An 18,815-nucleotide genomic window follows, 5' to 3' on the forward strand; every position below is an offset into this window, starting at 1 on the left:
TGCCTACTTGTGATCTCTGTCTGTCAAATAAATAATTAAAATCTTAAAAAAAAAACACCCTTCCATTCTGTTTAGGGAAGGCAGACATTAAATAGTAAGCAAATATAAGCAAGGTAAAACCTTATGGAGATATGAAGGTTAATATAAGAACAAATTTCAGAAGTGGGGGCTCTTTTAGGCAGGGCAGTCAGGAAAGACCTCTCTGAGGCAGTGACATCTAAGCTGACGTGAGAAATGAGAAAGAGCCTGGCAGTGAACAGAAAAGGACATAGCTAGTGCAAAGGACCTGTGGTAGGAATAAGCTAGGTGTGTTTGAAAGATAGTGAGAAGGGCAGTGTGGCTGAAGAGCAGTGGGTGAGATGAGAATGGAAGGTGAGGCTGCAGAGCTGGGCAGAGGCCAGATGGCTTAGGGCCCTATAGACTGAAAGGAGGAATATAGTTTATATTCTAAATTCAAAGGGAAGCCATTGAGGGTGTTAAACCAGAGGGTGGGTGTGTACGAAAGAATCTGATCCTTATTTTAAGAAGATCTTTGGTGTGTGAAGAAAGCCTTTAGGGGCAAAGTGGGGAGGCTATCAGGAGGCTTGCTGTCATGGTCCAGATAAGTTGATGGTGCCTAGGCTGGAGGTAGAGCCATGAGGGTGGGGAAGAGTGGTCAGATGCTGGACAGTGTCGGAGGTAGAGCCAGCCTCACTGGTGGGGAAGAAGGGAGAAAGAGGAATGGGCTTGAACAACTGAAACTGGGAAGTCTGGGGGTACGGGGAGTTGAGGTAGGGTTAGTGGTTGGGAACTGGATTTTTGCCATCCTCATCTGGCACCCAGCTAGAGGTGCAGAGGGGCAGTCCAGAATTCAGAGAAGCTCTCCGGAGATCATGGGCATATGGTTGGCATTTAAAACCACGGGACTGGATGAGATCATCATGGCAGAGGGTGTAGATTGAAAGGAGAAGAGGCACGGGGCTGTTGACTGCAAAATGAGACAAATGACACCTCCGCCCACCCGGCTCTCGCGAGGTATCACGTGAATGCACGCACCCAGTCCATGTTCTTACCCGGGTTGAGAATCCCGACAGCGCTGAGGCTGAGCGGGGGGAGGCGGGGAATGGGGCCCCCTTGTGGGCGGGGCCATATGGGGGCGGGGCCGAGAGCCGGGAGGCCTCTCCGGGCCGAAGGGACCGCCGGGCGGTGACGTCACCGCATGACTGGGTTTTTATGAATGAAAGGAATCTTGTGAGTGAGTAATTCCGGGAAGCTCGCCTTACAACTCCGCGCCGCCCCCCGCGCCGCCCGCCCCACAACAAAACTCGGCGCGGCGCTCTCGGGAGCCGGGCTCGGAGCGACCCGCGGTCGGGACCGGAGACGAGACGGACCAGGGCGCGGGCCGGGACAGCAAGCCCGGACGGCAGCAGCAGCCGCGCGTGCCCGGGGCGCCAGGCGAAGCGGGCAGAGAGGCGGGTGAGGGACGCGGGCCCGAGACCGGGACTGGCGCGCGAAAGCGGAGGCGGCAGGGTCTCCGCGCCCGGGAACGTGCCTGGGGCGGGGCACCGACGCCCGCTCCGTCGGCGCCCCGGTGTATCCCTCGCCCGGACGGCTGGCGGGGGGGGGGCTGGGGGGGCTGGGGGGGGCGGGGGGCGGGGACCAGAGGTCCGGGCGGGGGCCGAGACGGGGTCCAGGCAGGCTTGGTGGGGTGCGGAGACGGGCCCCTTCTGGGGGCGCGCGCGGGGAGGCGGCGGAGCCGGGCAGGAAGGGACAGCACAGGCGGGCGAGCGTTAGCGTCCGCCCAGGCGGGGCGGGGGGCGGTGTGTGCACGTACGTGACTCGGTGAGAACAGTCCTTGGACCGCTGCCCGCGGGCCGTGCGTGCGCGGTTTGTTTACGTCCGAAGGCGGGCGTGTGTGTGTGTGTGTGTGTGTGTGTGTGTGTGTTCCCGGGCCAGTGTCCCTCTTATCTTGCCTGGTGCGTGCGTGAGAGAGAGAGGGAGAGGGGGAGAGAGAGTGAGTGTGTGTGTGTATGTGTGTGTGTGTGTGTGGTGTTTGTGTCGACCCGCGCGCTCCCAGGGCAGTGAAGACCCTGGGCCTGTGGCCAGCGGTGTGTACCTCAGAGAGAGTGTGCCCACAGGAATAAACGCGGAATGAGGATTCGGTCGAGGGAAGTGGCCCGTTCCATGGTCACACGGGGGTCCGGGAATTCTCCCTGGGGCTGTCCCCTTCCTACCAGCCTGCAGCCAGGCCCTTGCTGTCCCTGGAGTTTCCCGGGGACATGGCCATGTGACTGCGGTGTCTGTCCCCCGCCCAGAGCCGGCGCCTGCAGCCACAGGGTGCGGCAAAGTATCAAAGGCCCCACCCGGCTGGGCGGGGGGCTGGGGGGGGCGTGGTGAGATGAGAGAGCCACCCCTGGCCTCAGCACCCACCGATGGGTCCGGCAACAAAGTGGGCTGGTGCCTCTGTCCTTGTCCCCAGGTTGTCCAGCTGCCTGGGGAAGGCAGACTCTGGGGACTCTCCTTCATCCCCAGGGTTGCCCATCTCCTGCCTCTTGGGAGGAAGAAGGGCCAGAAAACCCACCGCAAAGGTGGGAGGTGGGAAGGAGTCCCTGGCCCCCTCTCTTTCGTGGCTCCTCTGGCTGGTCCTGGTTCTGGAGGTTGTACCTGCTGGGTTGGGGAGGGTGAGACCGGGAGGGTGGGGTGGAGCTGGTTTCTGCCCTCCTGGTGGTTTCAGTTCCCAGGTGGGATTAGTCAGACAAACCTACTGATGGTTGGACCTGAGGAGCTAGTTGAAGGCCTGGGCCAGCCCTGGGACCCAGAGTCCTCACCCTGGGCTAGCCCAGGTCATGGTCAACAGGCAGTGGCACAGGTGGTCTTGGTCCATGAAGGATTAATATGTGAGGGGTAGGGCCATGACCTAGCCTTTTCTCATCAGTCCTGTGGGATGAAATAGGGGTTAGGGATATCTTCCTCCTATTCTGCGCCCCTCCCATCTACAAAGCTTAGATTGTTGCGGGGGGGTGTGTTGAACTTGCTGGGGTGAGAAACCAGATGATCTTTTAACCTTGAATCTTTGAGCTCTGGTGAGTTCTGCTTCCACGGCTGGGAATTTGAGTGATTCCAACTGCAGCAGGAACTAGGCTATGTGGGGTGGCAGGATGGGTGTAGAATGGGGAGGGACGGACCTGTAGGAGAGAAAGGAGAGTCCATAGCCCCAGTCTGGAGCCAGGGATGTCCAGGAGTATAGGGTTTGAGTAAGGGAGGTGGCGGCCAGGAGCACAGGAACTGCGCAGGCCCATCCTTCAGAGCTGGACAGGAAACATCCCCCAGTAGGGCGGAGATTCAGGGGACAAGGGGAAGTGACTGGTTGGATCACAGATGGAGAGTTTTGACTCCCATTGAATCACCTCTGGGCCTTCCCTAGAGCCTGAGACTGAACATGGGCTCCTGTGGCTCCCTCCTTCCTGACACTTTTAGCCTGAGTTTCAGTGGACCTTGTCATGGGCCAGATGCTGGGAATAAGATGGTGAACACATAAGATCTAGAGCCTGCCCTCCGGGACCTTGCGGTCGAGGAAGGGGAGACAAAATTGAAAGAGCTACCAAACTCTGTGCAAAACCACAGCTGAGATGGGTAGTATGAGGCAGAAGGCTCTGTGATTTGCAAGTATGTAACAGGACTCTGACTTAGCCTGGGCAATCAAGGGAGGCTTCCCTGAGGAGGTGACCAGTGAGCTGGGTTGTCAGATGGAGGGATGGTCACCTGTGAAGCCCTTAAGGGCTGGGGTTGTGATTCTTCTTTGGGCCTTTGGGACCCAGCAACAAGTCTGGCACAGAATAGGTGCTTCTTGGAGGTTTGCTGATGAAATGAATGAATGAGCCTAGATCCACATCCTGGAAGAACAACATAGCACTTAGAGTAAAAGGGCTGGGAACCCCAGGGAAGCAGGAAGCCTGAGGGAGCTACGGGATTCTTGAAGCAGTCTCTCAAAAGTGAGCAGATCGTTCAGGATCCAGGTGCCATCCTCCTTCACATGCACACACACACAATACACATACAGGCACACACAGGCACACACAGATACACACAGACACACTCCCTGTGGGAAATGTACAAGAATGGTAGGTTACTGTCCTTTTTTTCATTCGTTGTGAGCGTGAGGATCCTGGGAGGGAGTGGAGAGGGAATCCGACAGAGACATGGGGGCCCTGCTGTGCGGGCTGGAAAGGAGGCTGGCGTGGCAAGGTTTTGAAGTGGGCTGAGCCTGGGCTGGTTTGTAGGTTTGTGTCAGCTGTCATCAGTGAGATGAGGACAGATGACAGGGCCGGCCCTGGAGGCAAGCGAGACCGGAGGCCAGTGAGGAGGCGGCTGTGGTCATAGCTCCGCTGAAAGGGGAAGTGGTCCCCAGCTGTGCAGGTGGAACGGAGGGACGGTCAAGGCTGACAGAGCCAGAGTTTGTGTTCTCATGCCTCTGCCTCCAGGAAGCCTTCCCTGATTGCCTTCCCCTTTCTCCAGGGCCTCCACTCTGTTGGTGGTCTTGGAGTTCCATTCTGGACCAGAATCTGCCACTCAAAACTCCAAAGTAATCAGTGCTGGAAAGTCCTCTAGGCTCGGTGAAGTTTGGGCATGGTGGGAAACTGAGGCCCCGAGAGGGGAGTGGTGGATCTGAAGCCACGCGCAGTGAATGTGAGTGGGTGGCAGAGTCCCAGAGCTAGAATGCAAGGCCCCTGCTTCCCTGCGGTGCTGGGTTCTCTCAGCTTTGCTCCCCTTCCAGCAGGGAGGAGGCTGCACCAGTGCTGGCTGCCAAGGCCCAGGAAAACACATTTTTTCCCTCTGTCCTCACAGAGGAAGCAGAATGGCTCAGCAGCCAGCGAGGAGCCCATGCCAGTGGGTGGGCCGTCTACAGGATGTCTCTGGAGTGGACCAGGGGCCAGGGAGGGGAGTGCAGGAGAGCTGGTGGCTGCTGGCTGGGCCAGACCACTGTGAATCCCTGAGAATCAGTTCACTCTCTGTGCCTCCGAAGGAGTGTTGGGAACCTGCAGACCTTGGAGGTTGGCTCTGCTGGCCTCCAAGGGAAGAAGAGAAAAAAAATGGGTGGCGGGGGTAGCGATCCAGTGGCTGGCAGTGAAGAAAGGGCCCTGAGCTGGGGGTCAGGACCATTTAATACCTGCTGCGTGACTTCAGGCAAGAGATGCCCCTTCCTCTTGGGCTAAGTGAGGAGGCAGGGCCAGGTGCCCTCCAGGGACCTATCCTGGGTAACCCCAGCCAGCCAGAAGAGGCTGAGTCCACGCAAGGTCCCGGTGCCTGCAACTGGCCTGATCCCCCTCCTGGAAGGACTCAGCCATTCTGATAACCCCCAGCTGCTCTCGGGGCTCTGCAGTTTGTACCGCTTGGCAGGTACTGTTCTGATCCCACCGTTGTAAGGTCTGATTCCGAATCGGATCTGATTCTGATTCCTACAGTTGTAGGAAGAGTGGAGGCCCAGAGAGGCGGACCTTGCCCCAGGTCTCACAACCTGGAGAAGACAGGTACAGGACTCAAACCCAGGCTTGCCTCGATCCATTGCTCCTTCCTTGCTTCCCATATCCCAGCCGGGGGCCAAGCATCATGAAGGTAGAACCCCTTCTGCTCCCTTCCCTTCTTCCTGGAGTCTGGGTACCGTCCTTGCCATGCGGAAGCAAGGAAGCAGATGGAAAGGAGGAAGAGTTGGAGATAGGGTGGGAGGTTTTTCTCCTGGACAGTGTTCAGCTAGGCTTGGGCTTGGCACTGGGTTCAGAGACTGACAAGCTGGGTCATGGTGTCAGAGACCACCCACTCACATCTCACCAGTGCCTGCTCCCTGCCAGGCCCTGTGCTGGGGGCCTCAGGACCCAGAACTGCTGGTTGCTGCCTCAGAAGTCCCTGTCTGGTGGGGGAGACAAGGGCACAGAACATTACAAGATAAGAGAGAAGTGCCAGGGTGGGTGGTGTCTGAAGAGTCATGTGGGTGCAGGAGGGCTTCCTGGAGGAGGCCTTATCTGTGTGGAAGGCAGAAGAAAGAGCAGGAATCTGCCAGATAAGGTCAGGGGAGAAGTGTCATAGGGCGTGGAGTTGCCCAGAGGCCATAGACTGGGGGAGAGAGGAAGTGAAAGAAATTCTGGGTGTGGAGGTGCCAAGTGGAGGTGGGCTGTGATGGCAAGCAAGCCTGGGATGCCACGCAGGTGGGCCTGGACTCTGTCCCAGGGATAAGGAGCCACTGAAGGTTTTCCTCTGGGTGGTGACATGGTCAGAGGCACATGCTGGAAAGATCCTCGTGCTGCTGTGTGGAGGACTGAGCAGAGGCCAACAGGAGAGCATTCTAGGCCGTTCTAGTGTTGCGGGAGAGGAAGGCAGCTGTTTAAGAGGACTGCAGTGAAGGGCAGGATTGGTGGGTGTGGTGTAGGAGGGTCTCCAGGTGGCATCTGTGAAAGGCCAGGGTCCTGACTTGGGGCTCTCTGGGCCTCAGCGACACCATAGGAAGCCTGGGTGGCCCTGAAGACCTTCCCAGGCTGAGGGCTGTGGTGGTGGCCTCTGTGAGGGGGTCTCTTCAGATGCCACATTCCCCCTCCTGTCCCACTCCTTGTTCCCTCTGGGGTGTCACACCCTCCGGCTGTATGGGCCCGGAGGAGCTGGGTGACTCCAGAGAAGCCTTGGGCTTTCTGCATCTCGGCCTGAGTCACACTGAGAATTCTCCATTCCTTGAACCTCTGCAGTGTGCCAGGCTCTGGGCACTGGAGATGCAGCAGGGGACGAGCAGACTCTCGGCTGCTGGGGAGCTGGCCCTCTAATGCGGGGGGGCAGACACTGAACAGATATGTACAGTAGATGAGTAAGAATGCATACGTGGAAAGTACCACGGAGGAACATGAGGTAAGGAAGGGAGGTGGGGGGAGAGAGAGAGAGAGAGAGACTCTGTGTGTGTGTGTGTGTGTGTGTGTGTGTGTGTGTGTGTGTGTCTGCGCGCGCGCGTGCGCCAGGGGCTGGGAATTCCAAATTGAGTGACAACAGAAGATTTGGGAAGAGACCCAAAGGTGAGGAAGCAAGCTTGGTGGACATATGGGAGCAGAGAAACCCAGGCCCAGAGAACAGCCAGTGCAAAGGCCCTGGGGAGGAGCATGAGTGGTGTGTGTGAGGAACCACAAGGAGGAGGGCGTGGCTGGAGTGGAGTGAGGGAAGGGGAACCACACAGCAGGTGAAGTCAGAGGTCTACGCTGGGGCAGCATCCTGCGGGGGCTTGTGGGCCATTGTGATGACTTGAGCCTGTACTCCAAGTGAGATGGGAACCGTGGGAGGGTCCTGAGAGAGAAGTAACACCAGTGACCTAACTCTGGGTCACCCCTGGGGAAACCGAGGGACAGAGCGGTTACCTGATGGGCCAGGATCCGAACTAGTGGGAAACCACCATGGAAAGGCCCCACGGGTGTTTGGCACCGAGGTCCATGCACTTTGCGTTTCAACAGCGTGTCCCAGAGACACGGGGAACCTACGGGAATGTGTCAGAGGCTGATCTGAAGCTGTGAGGTAGACCCCATAGAAAGCTCAAGAAGCCAGGGCTTGGACCCCATTTGCCTCTGCTGTTCCCTAGCATCCCGGGTATTGCTAATGAGATCGCTAGGACGCCGCATCTCAGGCGACAGGGCATCTTCCTGCCTTGTCCCCTCTGTTCCTCACCACCACCCCTCCCCGTCGGGATTATCGGATGAGGACATGGAGGCTCACAATGAATTGGGGGAGAAGATCAGATCTGCTGGGGACAGAGGACTGCTGCTTTCAAGGGGGTTTTGGGAGACAGTCCCCTTCCTGGCCCCGAGCAGTGGCCACTGGCCTCCAGAAGGTCCCCTCCATGTCTCCCCAGAGCCGATGTCTGGCATAGAGTAGATGCTCAAAAAATACTTGTTGAAGAGACATGGAGTTTTCAGGCCTGTGGGGGAGACACTGAGGGCCACTGGGCCCCTCATTAGTTTAGGGTATGGCTGCCCTGATTGCCCAGGGCAGGGCTGCATTAGTGCTGGGTACCAAGCAGGAAAAGCTTTCCTAAGACAGATTTGGGTGAGGAGGGCGTGGGCTGGGGTGGAGGGGAAGAGACTGGTAATGTTTTATTTTGATGGGGTACAGGTTGGACTCTGGAAAGTCATTGACTATCATATGACTATCATATATATATATACGTATATATGTATACATATATATATATGTATATATGTATACATATATATGTATATATGTATATAATCTATATATATGATAGTCAATGACTTTCCACAAACGCACATGTGTATATATATAGTATATTATATATTTTTTATAAATTATAAATTATTTTATATTTATTATATATTTTATATATAATTTGAAGTAACTTTACTCCCAGCATGGGGCTCACTCATGACCCTGTGATCGGGAATTGCATATCCTACCGATTGAGCCAGCCAGGTGCTCCAAATACGGTTTGTGTAATTTGCTGTATATAGGCATCTCTGGACGTCATATGGGCAAATGGCTGGAGGGGGGTGTCCATTCATTTGATGCATATTTATTGAGCACATGCTATGTACCAGGCACTGACTTAGGCACATTGATACCATGACAAGACCACAGTCTTCCTGAGTGTGTGCATTTTGGTGGAGGAGAGGTGGGACAGAGACAGATAACCAAGTAACCAAACAAAATTATTGCAGAAGAGGTGACCATGAGGGTTATAAAATGGGGTGATGTGATGATATAAGAGGTATTTAGCCGGGATGGTTAAACCAGTTTGAAGAGGTGACATTTGGCAAAGCTCTCAATGAAGAGTCGCTGTGGGGAGATGAAAAGGAAGACAGCTATAAAGAGAGAAGCAAGTGCAAAGGCCCTGAGGCTGGAATGAACCATTCAGCAGCACCAGTGTGGCTGGACCACTGGGATGGAGAAAGGTGGTATGACAGGAATTCCAGAGCAGCAGAGGCCTTGAATGCCAAGGTAGTGAGTCTGGGTTTTATTCAAAGTAGAAAGGAAAGTGACCTTGGTCTCTTCTCTCTCCTAGGTCTCAGCCCAGAGGGCACCTTTTGCAAACATGTCTGTGGATCCCTTATCCAGCAAAGCCCTGAAGGTGAGGAGGCAGCCCCTGTTGTCCCTGTCCTCCCCCTCTCCCTCCTTGCCTAGGCTGACTGTCCCATCCCAACTTCCCCTTCAGTTCCTGGAATCCTCAAGGGTGGCTCAGCAGGGTTCAGGTGTTCATGGGGCCCTAGGAAACCAAGAGGCCTGGCCTGGCCTGGAAACCAAAAGGCCTGGGCTCTGGTCGTAGGTTGGGTGCCCCCCTCGCCCCCCCCCCCCCCCCCCACCCCGCAGGTCACTTCCATCTCTGGGCTGGCTTCCCCATCAGCACAGTGCTTACTGGGCTAGAGAGGACTTAAAAGGTGCTTTCTGGGCCGGTTTTCTCTGGCTGAGTCCAGGCTGATGCACTGGGTTAGAATTTGGGCCAAGCCCTGGTGTGGTGGTCCCTTTTGTGTTCAAATCCTGGTTAGGCCCAGCTTCCCCTTTCTGGATTCTTCGCCCGCCCGCCCCAACGCTTCGGGGCCTTGGAGCAAACAAGTCCAGCCTCCTCGTTGGGGCCTATGGTGGTGCAGGAGGAACACTGGGGGTGGGTGGGGGAGCCGTCTCCAGCATCCTGCTGCGCGCCAGACCAGGGCCAGCATCCACAGGCAGGGCGCGACCCTGGGCCTCAGTTTCCCCATGCGCCCAACATTCTACCCCTAGATCAAGCGTGAGCTGAGCGAGAACACGCCGCATCTGTCTGACGAGGCGCTGATGGGGCTGTCGGTGCGCGAGCTGAACCGGCACCTGCGCGGGCTCTCCGCCGAGGAGGTGACGCGGCTCAAGCAGCGACGTCGCACGCTCAAGAACCGCGGCTATGCGGCCAGCTGCCGCGTGAAGCGCGTGTGCCAGAAGGAGGAGCTGCAGAAGCAGAAGTCGGAGCTGGAGCGCGAGGTGGACAAGTTGGCGCGCGAGAACGCAGCCATGCGCCTGGAGCTCGACGCGCTGCGCGGCAAGTGCGAGGCGCTGCAGGGCTTCGCGCGCTCTGTGGCCGCTCGCGGGCCCGCCGCGCGTGTGGCGCCAGCCAGCGTCATCACCATCGTTAAGTCTGCTCCGGCCCCGGAGCCCGGGCTGGGGCCGGGCCCCGCCTCCGCCCCCACCCCCGGCCCCTCCCCCGCAGCCTGTTCCTAGTGTCCGCCCCGCCCCACCCGGCCACGCCGCACTTCCAAGCCACGCCCCTCCGACCCCCCGCTTCCTTCCCAAAGTGCCTAAGCGTGGTCTCGTCCCCAGGTGCCATTTCTCTGCAGCCACCAGCCCCGTGGTGAGCACATGATCCCTCCCGAGCCTGCTGTCTTCCTGTTGTGGCCCCTATAACCGGGTCCTAATAGGTGGCCTTGGGGTGAGACAACTTTGGTGAGAACGGTGGGGTGATATTGAAGTCTGGGGTCTCTTTTGGCTGAACAGTCCAGCCGTCTTAGACTGGGACAGTGGGATACAGAGTGGATTAGAGAGAAGGGCTGTCCGGGAGAAGAGGGCCACCCCTCATTTTGTAAAGTGTCTGCTCAGATCGTGTCCTAGCCCCTCCAAACCCTCCCAGGATTCAGGACTAGGTTTGGCTCCCATATGTGTCTCCTGGGACTGGAGGCTAATGTGCCCCGCCTCTGCTCTGGGCCCAGGGGTGCGTGGCCTTCCAAAGCTGGGAGAATCATCAGACATCACCTAGTGAGGGCCAGTTAAGAGATAGGCAAACAGGCCTCCAGCAGACAGGCCAGTGCTCAAGGCCATCTGTGTCTCGTGGCTGAGCTGGAAAAGCCAAGCTGCCCTGAGGTTCCAGCCAGGGTTGTCAGGGGCATTGTGGACACGGACTGGAAAGGATGATGAAAGGGCCTCCCTGGCCTGGGAGCTGCCTCTGTGAGTTAGGGGAAGAGAAGTAGAGGGCCAGAGAAGGTGATAAGGATGGAAGAGATGGAAGGAGCTGGCCAGCCAGAGAGAAAAGGGACCAAGGAGGCAACCATCGACTGTGGCAGGTGGGAAGATAAGACAGATGCTGAGGTCTTGCAGTCCTGAGAAGGTCCTGAGAAGGACCATTGTGGCTTGAGGGGTGGCCACTGCCATTGATTGCCATTCTCCTGGGGAGCCCAGCCCCAACCCTCCCGCCCTGTATACAGCTGTTTATTTATTGCACGAATCTAAGTTATTCTCCCCAGCCGGAAACCTAGCACCCACTCCCTGGGAAAAGTGGTGTGTGGCCCTGTGCTGGACTTTATATTTTATATCTGCAAATAAATCACATTTTATCTTATACTTAGGGAAAGCCGGTCGACAACCACCCAAAAAATGTTAAAAAAAATTTACCCGGCCCCCAGAATTTATTTATTTTCTGACTTACAGTAAGCGAGTTATCCGCCTTCTGTATTTTGTAGACTTTCTGAATAAAAGTCAAATTCTCTTTTTCCACAGTGACCAAGTGTCAGTCCCTGGGCTATGGTTTCTGGAGGGGGTGGGGGGGTGGGATGGGTTCTGAATGAGGGGCTGAAGCTGGAGTTCTGCTTATAACCCCAGGCAGGCCCCCCTGCTGGAGTGGGGGGCTAGCCCCGTGTTGCAAATGAAGAAACTGGGCCATTGGTTCTCACTAGCTCTTGCTGGGGGAGGGGGGCGGCGGGGGGGACTGTTGCTAAAACTACTGTTCTTCCTTCTGGTTCCCTGGAGCCTCCCAGGGGAAGACAAAGCCAGGGTGACAATGAAATGTAGGGTTAAATCCCTGGCATCCCTTCACTGAATAAACAGTCCCGCCCAGAGGAAAATTCCCGGATTTAAGAGTAATCTTTCCAGCACTTTCCCACCGAGGCCTGACTTTCTACAGCCAAGTAGAAAATATTTTCCCTACAGTCCGGAAGGCAAAGGGAGGCCGAGACAGAAGTGGCTTCTTCAGGCCCAGCCTGCAGGCCTAAAAGGCAAGCCTGTATCTCCTCTTTCGCTCCAAACTCACTATAATTTCCTCTCTGTCTGCCAGCCCTTTGGGGACACCCTGAAGAGAAGTGGAGGGTACAGCGGTCTGGGGGGCAGGGAAATCAGGGTTTGAATCCGTGTGTGCCTGTTTCTAGCCATGAGACTTGTGATGGTTTCTTTAGCTTCTTAGAGCCTCCCTGCACAGAGAAGGTACTCGAAGGGCATAGGTGTGACAAGCACCGGGAAACCCGAGGGGCTGTAAGCTTTAACACGCAGTGGACACGGTCACAACAGCGCGCTGGCACATACACACACACACACAGGCTGAGGGAGAAGGCCACGTCTGTGGCAGCTGTGGGCTTTGAAAGTTGGGGAAGGGTCAAACCGCATGGGTTGGCAGCGTCCACTGGCCTTTTTCCCCCTCTCACGTTGAGGCCCCGTCATCCTGATCCCTGATCCGGGGATGCTGAGCTCAGGCCTGCAAAAGGGCAGCCGGAAGCCTCGGCAGGACAAGTGGAGTTTCGAGGCTGGCTGGGAAGTTCCCCCCCCCCCGCCCACGCCGCATTCCTGAGCACTCCTGTCAGCCCACCAACCCCTCCTCCCCGAAAGTGGGTGGCCATGGCCTGGTACCTGGCCTCCTTAACCCTTGGGGCAGGGACTAACCCTTGGGGCAGGAGGGTGGGCTCAGGGAGTCATCAAGATAGGCTGCAAGGAGCAAGGAAGCCTGGAAATCCCTTCAAGCCCCTGGGAGACCCCTGTGGGAATGCGGCTGCTGGTGTTGGAGGTGCAGGGGGCCCTCTGGCTGGCGGACAGAAGGGGGAACGGGGCATCCACCCACTGGGGTGGGGAGGGCGGGTCCCTTGTGGCCATAGCTGCCCCTGGCTCCCACCAGCTGGAGGAGAGGGAGACAGTTCATCCAGTGCGAGCCTGGAGCCCAGTGTCAGTCTCTGGCCCTGTGAATTCCCCCATTCCCCTGTCACCTACACATGGTGCCCTGGAAGGAAGCTGGTTTCCTAGGAGACCCCTGCCCACAACCACCAAACCCAGCCCCAAACACATACACGGGAGGCGGGGAAGAGGAAGGGCAAAAAAACCTCACCCACAGACAGCAGAGATTTCAATACAATCTATATTATCTCATATATATATTTCTTACTTTATTTGCTCACTTCTGTCACGCATTTAAAATGTCACAGAGACCAAAATAGAGCGGCTTTCTGGTGGAACTCATGGCAGTCATACACGAGATACAAAACTAGGGGACTCTGTCCTCTCATACATCATACAGTTCGGTTTTCAAGTATTTTTTATGTACAAAGAGCTACTCTATCGGGGGAAGGGATTAAAAAAAAAAAAAAGGTTATGCATCCTAGGAAAGAAGGGTGGAGTGGGTGGGCACCTGTTCCCGGCCCCTCAACTCCCCGGGGGCCACTAGCTCCCTGCCCCAGAGCCCCTCCTCTGTGTCCCCCCACGAACCATGCTAGCCAGCAAGTGCCAGGGCAGCCAAGACAAGGGGGCAGGGAGTCGGCAGCACACTTTGGCCTGGAAGGAGAATCACACAAATCTATGAAAGCAAAGTGGGGAGTGGGGACCGAAGATCTCCCCAGACAGCCTGCTCCCACCTGCCACCTTCCTGGGCAGCTTGGTACCAGCTGGCCAGACCCACCAGATCGGCCCCAAGAGCCAGCCTCCAGCCCGCCCCCCCAGGCCTCTGTGACCCCGGGGCAGGGGGTGGGGAGCCAGCTTGGTCACAAGGGCCAAGGGCAGCCTGGGAAGACGACAGGGGTGTAATCCCCCACTGGACCCTTGGCACATTCATTCCAGGAATGAACGGAAAGGAAGAGAAGTTCTGGTGCCACAGGGTGGGGCCCTCCTCACCCTACAACCTTCCCCAGGCTGTCTGGGCCCAAACCCAAGTGCCCTCTGGGTTCCGAAAGACAGAACACACACTGTGACTGTCAGGAGGCTCCTCCTAAGACAGTGGCCAGTCTAAGCCCAGCCTGCCTGGGGACTCTGGCCACGGAGGCTCCGGGAATTTAGGTGTGGAGGTGAGCGAGGGGAGGGGACTCGCCATCCTGGCCATCCCCTAAGGCCTGTCCAGGGTGCTTGGCCCAGCGCAGCAGGGTCCCCTGAGTGCCAGCAGCTTGAGAGGGAGCCCCCGGGGAGTGTCTGCAGCCAGACAGACCGAGGGCCCGGGGCAGGGGAGCTTTCGTATGTGACTAAGGCACAGAAGAGATGGGCCAAGGGGCCAGCCGAGGCAGGACTCCAGGCCGTGTGTGGATACGGCGCCAGGGAAAGGAGTCTGGGGTCACTCCTCCCACTTCTCAGCTCCCGGCTGCACGCCCCCTCCTTTCGCCTCCCTCCCGTAGGGCTGCTCCTCCAAAAGCTGGTCTGAAATGTGGAGACTCAGACCCTTCCCCTGAAACGGGAAGGAGCAGCCCTAGGGCAAGACCAGGACCCTGCGGAGGTTCTCACTGCTTAGCCTGGGAAAGGGGCTGGGAGCCTCCAACCCCTTCAGCAGCCAGGAAGCAACAAGGGCTCTGCCCAAAGTGCTCTCAAGAAGAAAGACCCTGAGGGACAGGGCAGTGCGGGCCGCTGGCTGCCCTCAGCAGGTCAGGAGGAAGGGGCGAGGCAGGCAGGGAGGGCAGCCACGGAGAAGACAACCAGGGGCCCAGAGACCCCTGCTACGAGAGGGCCTTGTCAACAGAAGAGGGGCCCAGATGCACCCGAGCTCCCTTCCAACATGGGACACGTGGCTCTTGGTGTCCCTCTGGTCCTTGCAGCATGCCAGGCAAGCCTGGGTCAGGAGGGGGCGCGGGGAGCATCTGGGTTCCCTCCCACCCCTCTGGCCGAGGCTGAGGCTAATCTAGCGCGGACAGGGGACACAAGGGAGGGAGCAGGCAGGAAAGAGCCCAGGTCAGAGTATTGCACGGTGCTGGGGGTGGGGCTGTCAGTCTCGGGGGAAAAGAGGGACCCACGTGGGGGCTGAGAGGGCCATGGCCGCGGCTCCACCACGGCCACAGCTGGTCCCACCAGGCCGCTGTGGCAGGACAAGCCATAGGGGCACAGGAGTCGCTCCCAGCATCCTCCGTCCCTCGCCCGTCAGCAGGGCTGGCCACGCGTGAACAGTCCGGAAGGCCCCCGTGGTGAGCCCGGGCTGTCCCCTGGGCCGACAGCTTCCGGCTATTCCTCTGGGAGCGACAGGTGAGTGTTTCCGGTCCAATAAATTAACGGGCAATGCCAAAGCTGTGCCAGCCTGCCTCCCCGCCCGCACGTGGGACCAGAGGGGGGCATGCCCTGCCCTGGGCCGTGGGGCCAGTCCTCCCCACCGGCAGCCGCACCTAGAACTCATCATCGGAGCTAAGCAGCAGAGTCTTCTCGTTGTCGCGGGTGCCACTGAGGCTGTGGGAGCGCGAGAGGCTGTGGGCGCCACCACGCCACGCAGGCCCGGGCTCCAGGGTGGACTGCTGCGTGTACTGCTGGTAGGCGGGCGAGAAGTTATGGATGGCGTCCTGCACGATGTCGTGTGGGTTCATGGTCTCCTTGAGGCTGCTGGAGATGCTCTTCATGGGGGCACAACGGCCTGCAGGGTAGGAGCCCAGAAGCGGGGGTGAGGGGCAGGGAGGCCCCGGTCCTGGGACCAAGCGCCACCCCAAGGCCGTGTCACCCGACAGAGAACAGGGTCCCGGGCATCAGGAGGCACAGGCAAAGAAACGGCTCTCTGGCTGGGGCACAGAAGGCAGGTGAGCAGCCGTGGGGGGCTGGTAAGTGTGGCTGGTGGGAAGGGACCCAGCGTGGAGAATGGCATGCCCCAGGGAGGATGCAGTGTCGGGGAGGGGTCCACCCAGAGAGTTAGCCCTGCCCCCTACCCCTGGGGGCCCCCCTTTGCTCTGGCAGGACAGGCAGCCAACCCCCTCCCCCGCCTCCCCCCCCACCCCCGCCTCCGGCACCCACAGTGGGGTGCCCTGCAAATCCTCACCGGCTCCCCTCTGAGAGGGCAGAAGCCCTCATGTGCTTCTCCTAACTTCCCCTCTAAGGAACTCTCCCTCCATGGATTCAGTAGGGAGAAGTGGCCCCAGACCCAAAACCGAGGTGGGGGACAAGTCCTGGTCTTCCAATTCCAATCTGGCGGGCCTTTTCCACCTTCGTGTTCTCCGCCATGGATATCCCATTAACACACACTGTGCCCCAGGAACCCAGCGGGCGTATTCCAGAACACTGAGAGACCAGGACGGAAGCAGGCAAACTCTAAAGGGGGGGGTGGGCAGCCCTTGGCAGGCAGGGCCTCTGAACTCTGCTGCCTGGGGGTGCCTTGGTGGGGAGAGACAGGAACACAGAGAAGGGACTAGGGAAAGAGACATGCCGGTGACGGTGACCACGACTGACGTGCAGGACAGACGTGTAAGACCGGGAGCAGGACAGACGTGTAAGACCGGGAGCAGAACCTACCGTAAGGGCCGTATGTTGGCACTGCCCGCGGCCAAACCCAGGGCAAAAGCAGGGTGGAGGGTGGAAGGGGAGGGAGAGAGAAGCCAGAGAAATAGAGAAGACAAGAGACAGCTGAGTGACACCATCTGCCCACCACCAAGGCCTGCACACGGCACCAGACCCACTTCCCACCCGACCCAGCACCCAGCAGCCCCAGCGGCCCCCTCGGAGCCCGGCACCCAGTGGGCGATGGGGGTGGGGGACGGCACGTCCACTCAGGGATGACCCCTCCCACAGGGCTCACGCTCTCATCCAGGGGGACAGGAGAGCCACCAGCAGACACACAGGACATTGATCGCGGTCCCATTTCTACACCTAAGTCGTGGCCCAGCACCCCCACTTCTCTTCAGGCTTGGCTGGAATGGCTAAGCCAGTGCCCCGCGCTTTACAAACCTCGTGACACTTCACAGATGAGGAAATCAAGGCTGAGGGGTGAGGGGGCGTGGTGCCCTGTATAGATACCCCCAAGCTTTTCCCCAGGAGGGCTGGGCTGGGGTCTCTGCCAGAGCTAGGTTTCTGGCCACGCTGTTCTTTTCTGGGCTGGTGGTCCAGGAGCATCGGGTGGGAAGATACAGCCTAGGTGTCCACTGGGCCTCTGCAGAGCCCCCACACGTGACATTTTAAACCCCGAGGGCCGAGAAAGGGTTCTCTGCTATGGCGCCAGGCTCCAGGCACAAGGGTGACTTTCCTAAGGATGCAGGCTCTGTTGGGACCAGGTTCACGGGACATCATGCTCAGCACTGGGTGGGTGTTTGCAGATCTGAGGACCTAGTGGGAAGCGCGTGGGACAGCAGCTGGCAGCAGCAAGGCGGCCGGTACCAGGTAGGTGTGCGATCACAGACGGAAGAAGGGGTACCGCCAGCCCTCCGCCAAGTGTGTCAGGAGAACACAGCTGGGCACCCAAGAGCTGAGCGGCCTGGGGTGCCGGCCCGTCCACTAGTGGCCAGCAGGTCTCTTTCCAGTCAGGGAGAGGGCCGAGGGGTCCCGCTGCAGCACCCCACTCCCCGGGGCCTGTGGTGGGCTTCGGTGCGAGGCCTAGGAAGTGGGGTTCTCGTCTCTGGCCACAAGGAAGGCGGCAAGAAAAAGCCCAACTCCTGGGTGGGTGTGTCAGAGCAGGACCCTCCAAGGCCCACCCACCTCCCCACCGGAGAAGTCATTTCAGGCATTGCCGGCTCCACTTCTGCCCGCCATGACCATCTACTCTCTGCCCAGGAGCAGCCCAGAGGCCGTTCCCTCCACTGGGGGGAGCTGGGAAGGTCCCTGCCACCGTTTGAGCCCAGACCACTTAATGCCGAATCTGGGAGGTGGGGGGTGCACAGGAGGGACCGGCAACGCCTCTCCGGGGCATCCTAACGTACAACCGGGGGTCGCCAATGTCTTCGAACAAGGAGGCAAACCAGCAGGTGTAAAGAGCAAGCTGTTAAAAACGGCCTGTCGGACACCGTGGCAGGAGGGCCTGGGAGGGCCTGGGAGGGCCTCGCCCGCTCTTGGGGGCGGTCATCTCGGTGCTGGCTCATACCTTGCGCATCCAGCCTCTTGTCAGCGTAGACCCTGTAGGTGAAGGCATGCCGCAGGGCCAGGGCTGCGAAGAACATCTCCACGCAGATGATGAAGTCCTGGTAGCCGGCGGCCACGGTGCCCTCGCCCACGGACACACGGGCCGAGTGGATCTTGGGAATGGCCCCACACTTCTCCAGGATGGCCAGAAGCATGCCTGGAAGAGGAGGTGCGGGCATGTGGCCCTGGAGCGGACCCCTGGCCTGTTGCCCCTTCTACATGCAGCCCCCACCCCGCCGATGCCACACCCACCAACAAGGAGGGCAGCGGGGCCCACGGTCGCCCGGGGCGGGCTGAGATGCTGACACTAAGCTGAGGCGTCTGGGAAACCCCACCCCGCCAGCTCCTTGCTGGCCACCAACTCCGGGGGTCCCTTGGATCCCCATCCATGAGGCAGCCCCACGGAAGGTTCCCCATGGCTCCTGTGAAAGGCTCCTGAGGGCCTAGACGTTCCACCCAGGAGGCCCCAGTGGACAGAAGTCTGGGCTCTAGGCTGGGATGGCCCAGAGACAACACAGGCCTTATAGAGGCTGGGAAGAGGCTCACCTTGCCAGAAGGAGAGAAAAATGACGGACTTGACCATGAAGAACTTGAGGACGGGGCTGTAGGGGCTAAGCAGGTCCCGGGTGGCAAAGTAGAAGAGGAAGAGGGCGTAGAGGGCCAGGCTGACAGAGATGTTGTAGATGATGGTCACGTAGAGGTAGCCGCTGGTGACACTGGGGGAACGGGGAGCGTTCTCTGGCTTGGACAGAGCCTTTGGAGGGACAAAAGGCCTCCCTCCCGCCTCTGCCCAGCCAGTATGCCAACCCCCA

The 18,815-nt window shown here is 58.7% G+C and overlaps 2 protein-coding genes across 5 annotated transcripts in view; one reads left to right on the forward strand and one right to left on the reverse strand.

Annotated features, from left to right (window-relative positions):
• Window positions 1-1,223: 1,223 nt before the first annotated feature.
• MAFF (MAF bZIP transcription factor F) lies at window positions 1,224-11,472 on the forward strand. Its single transcript, XM_047742568.1, has 3 exons — window positions 1,224-1,455; window positions 9,020-9,085; window positions 9,733-11,472. Exons 2-3 carry the CDS (start codon window positions 9,050-9,052, stop codon window positions 10,198-10,200), a joined length of 504 nt encoding a protein of 167 aa, XP_047598524.1. The 5' UTR covers window positions 1,224-1,455; window positions 9,020-9,049; the 3' UTR covers window positions 10,201-11,472.
• A 1,597-nt stretch (window positions 11,473-13,069) lies between these two features.
• The window catches only part of TMEM184B (transmembrane protein 184B), a 44,138-nt gene continuing 38,392 nt past the window's right edge, over window positions 13,070-18,815 (reverse strand). For 2 of the 4 annotated variants that reach the window (XM_047740557.1, XM_047740555.1), the window contains exons 7-10: window positions 18,550-18,719; window positions 17,966-18,160; window positions 16,408-16,428; window positions 13,070-15,541 (exon numbers count right to left, since the gene is read on the reverse strand). In XM_047740557.1, the coding sequence (XP_047596513.1) occupies window positions 15,300-15,541; window positions 16,408-16,428; window positions 17,966-18,160; window positions 18,550-18,719 (628 nt within the window). In that variant the 3' untranslated portion in view covers window positions 13,070-15,299. The remainder of the gene's footprint in view (window positions 15,542-16,407; window positions 16,429-17,965; window positions 18,161-18,549; window positions 18,720-18,815) is intronic. The other 2 variants (XM_047740559.1, XM_047740556.1) reach the window with 1 other exon arrangement.

Source organism: Lutra lutra, chromosome 8 (genome assembly GCF_902655055.1).
Source record: "Lutra lutra chromosome 8, mLutLut1.2, whole genome shotgun sequence".
In the NCBI taxonomy this organism is placed as follows: Eukaryota; Metazoa; Chordata; class Mammalia; order Carnivora; family Mustelidae; genus Lutra; species Lutra lutra.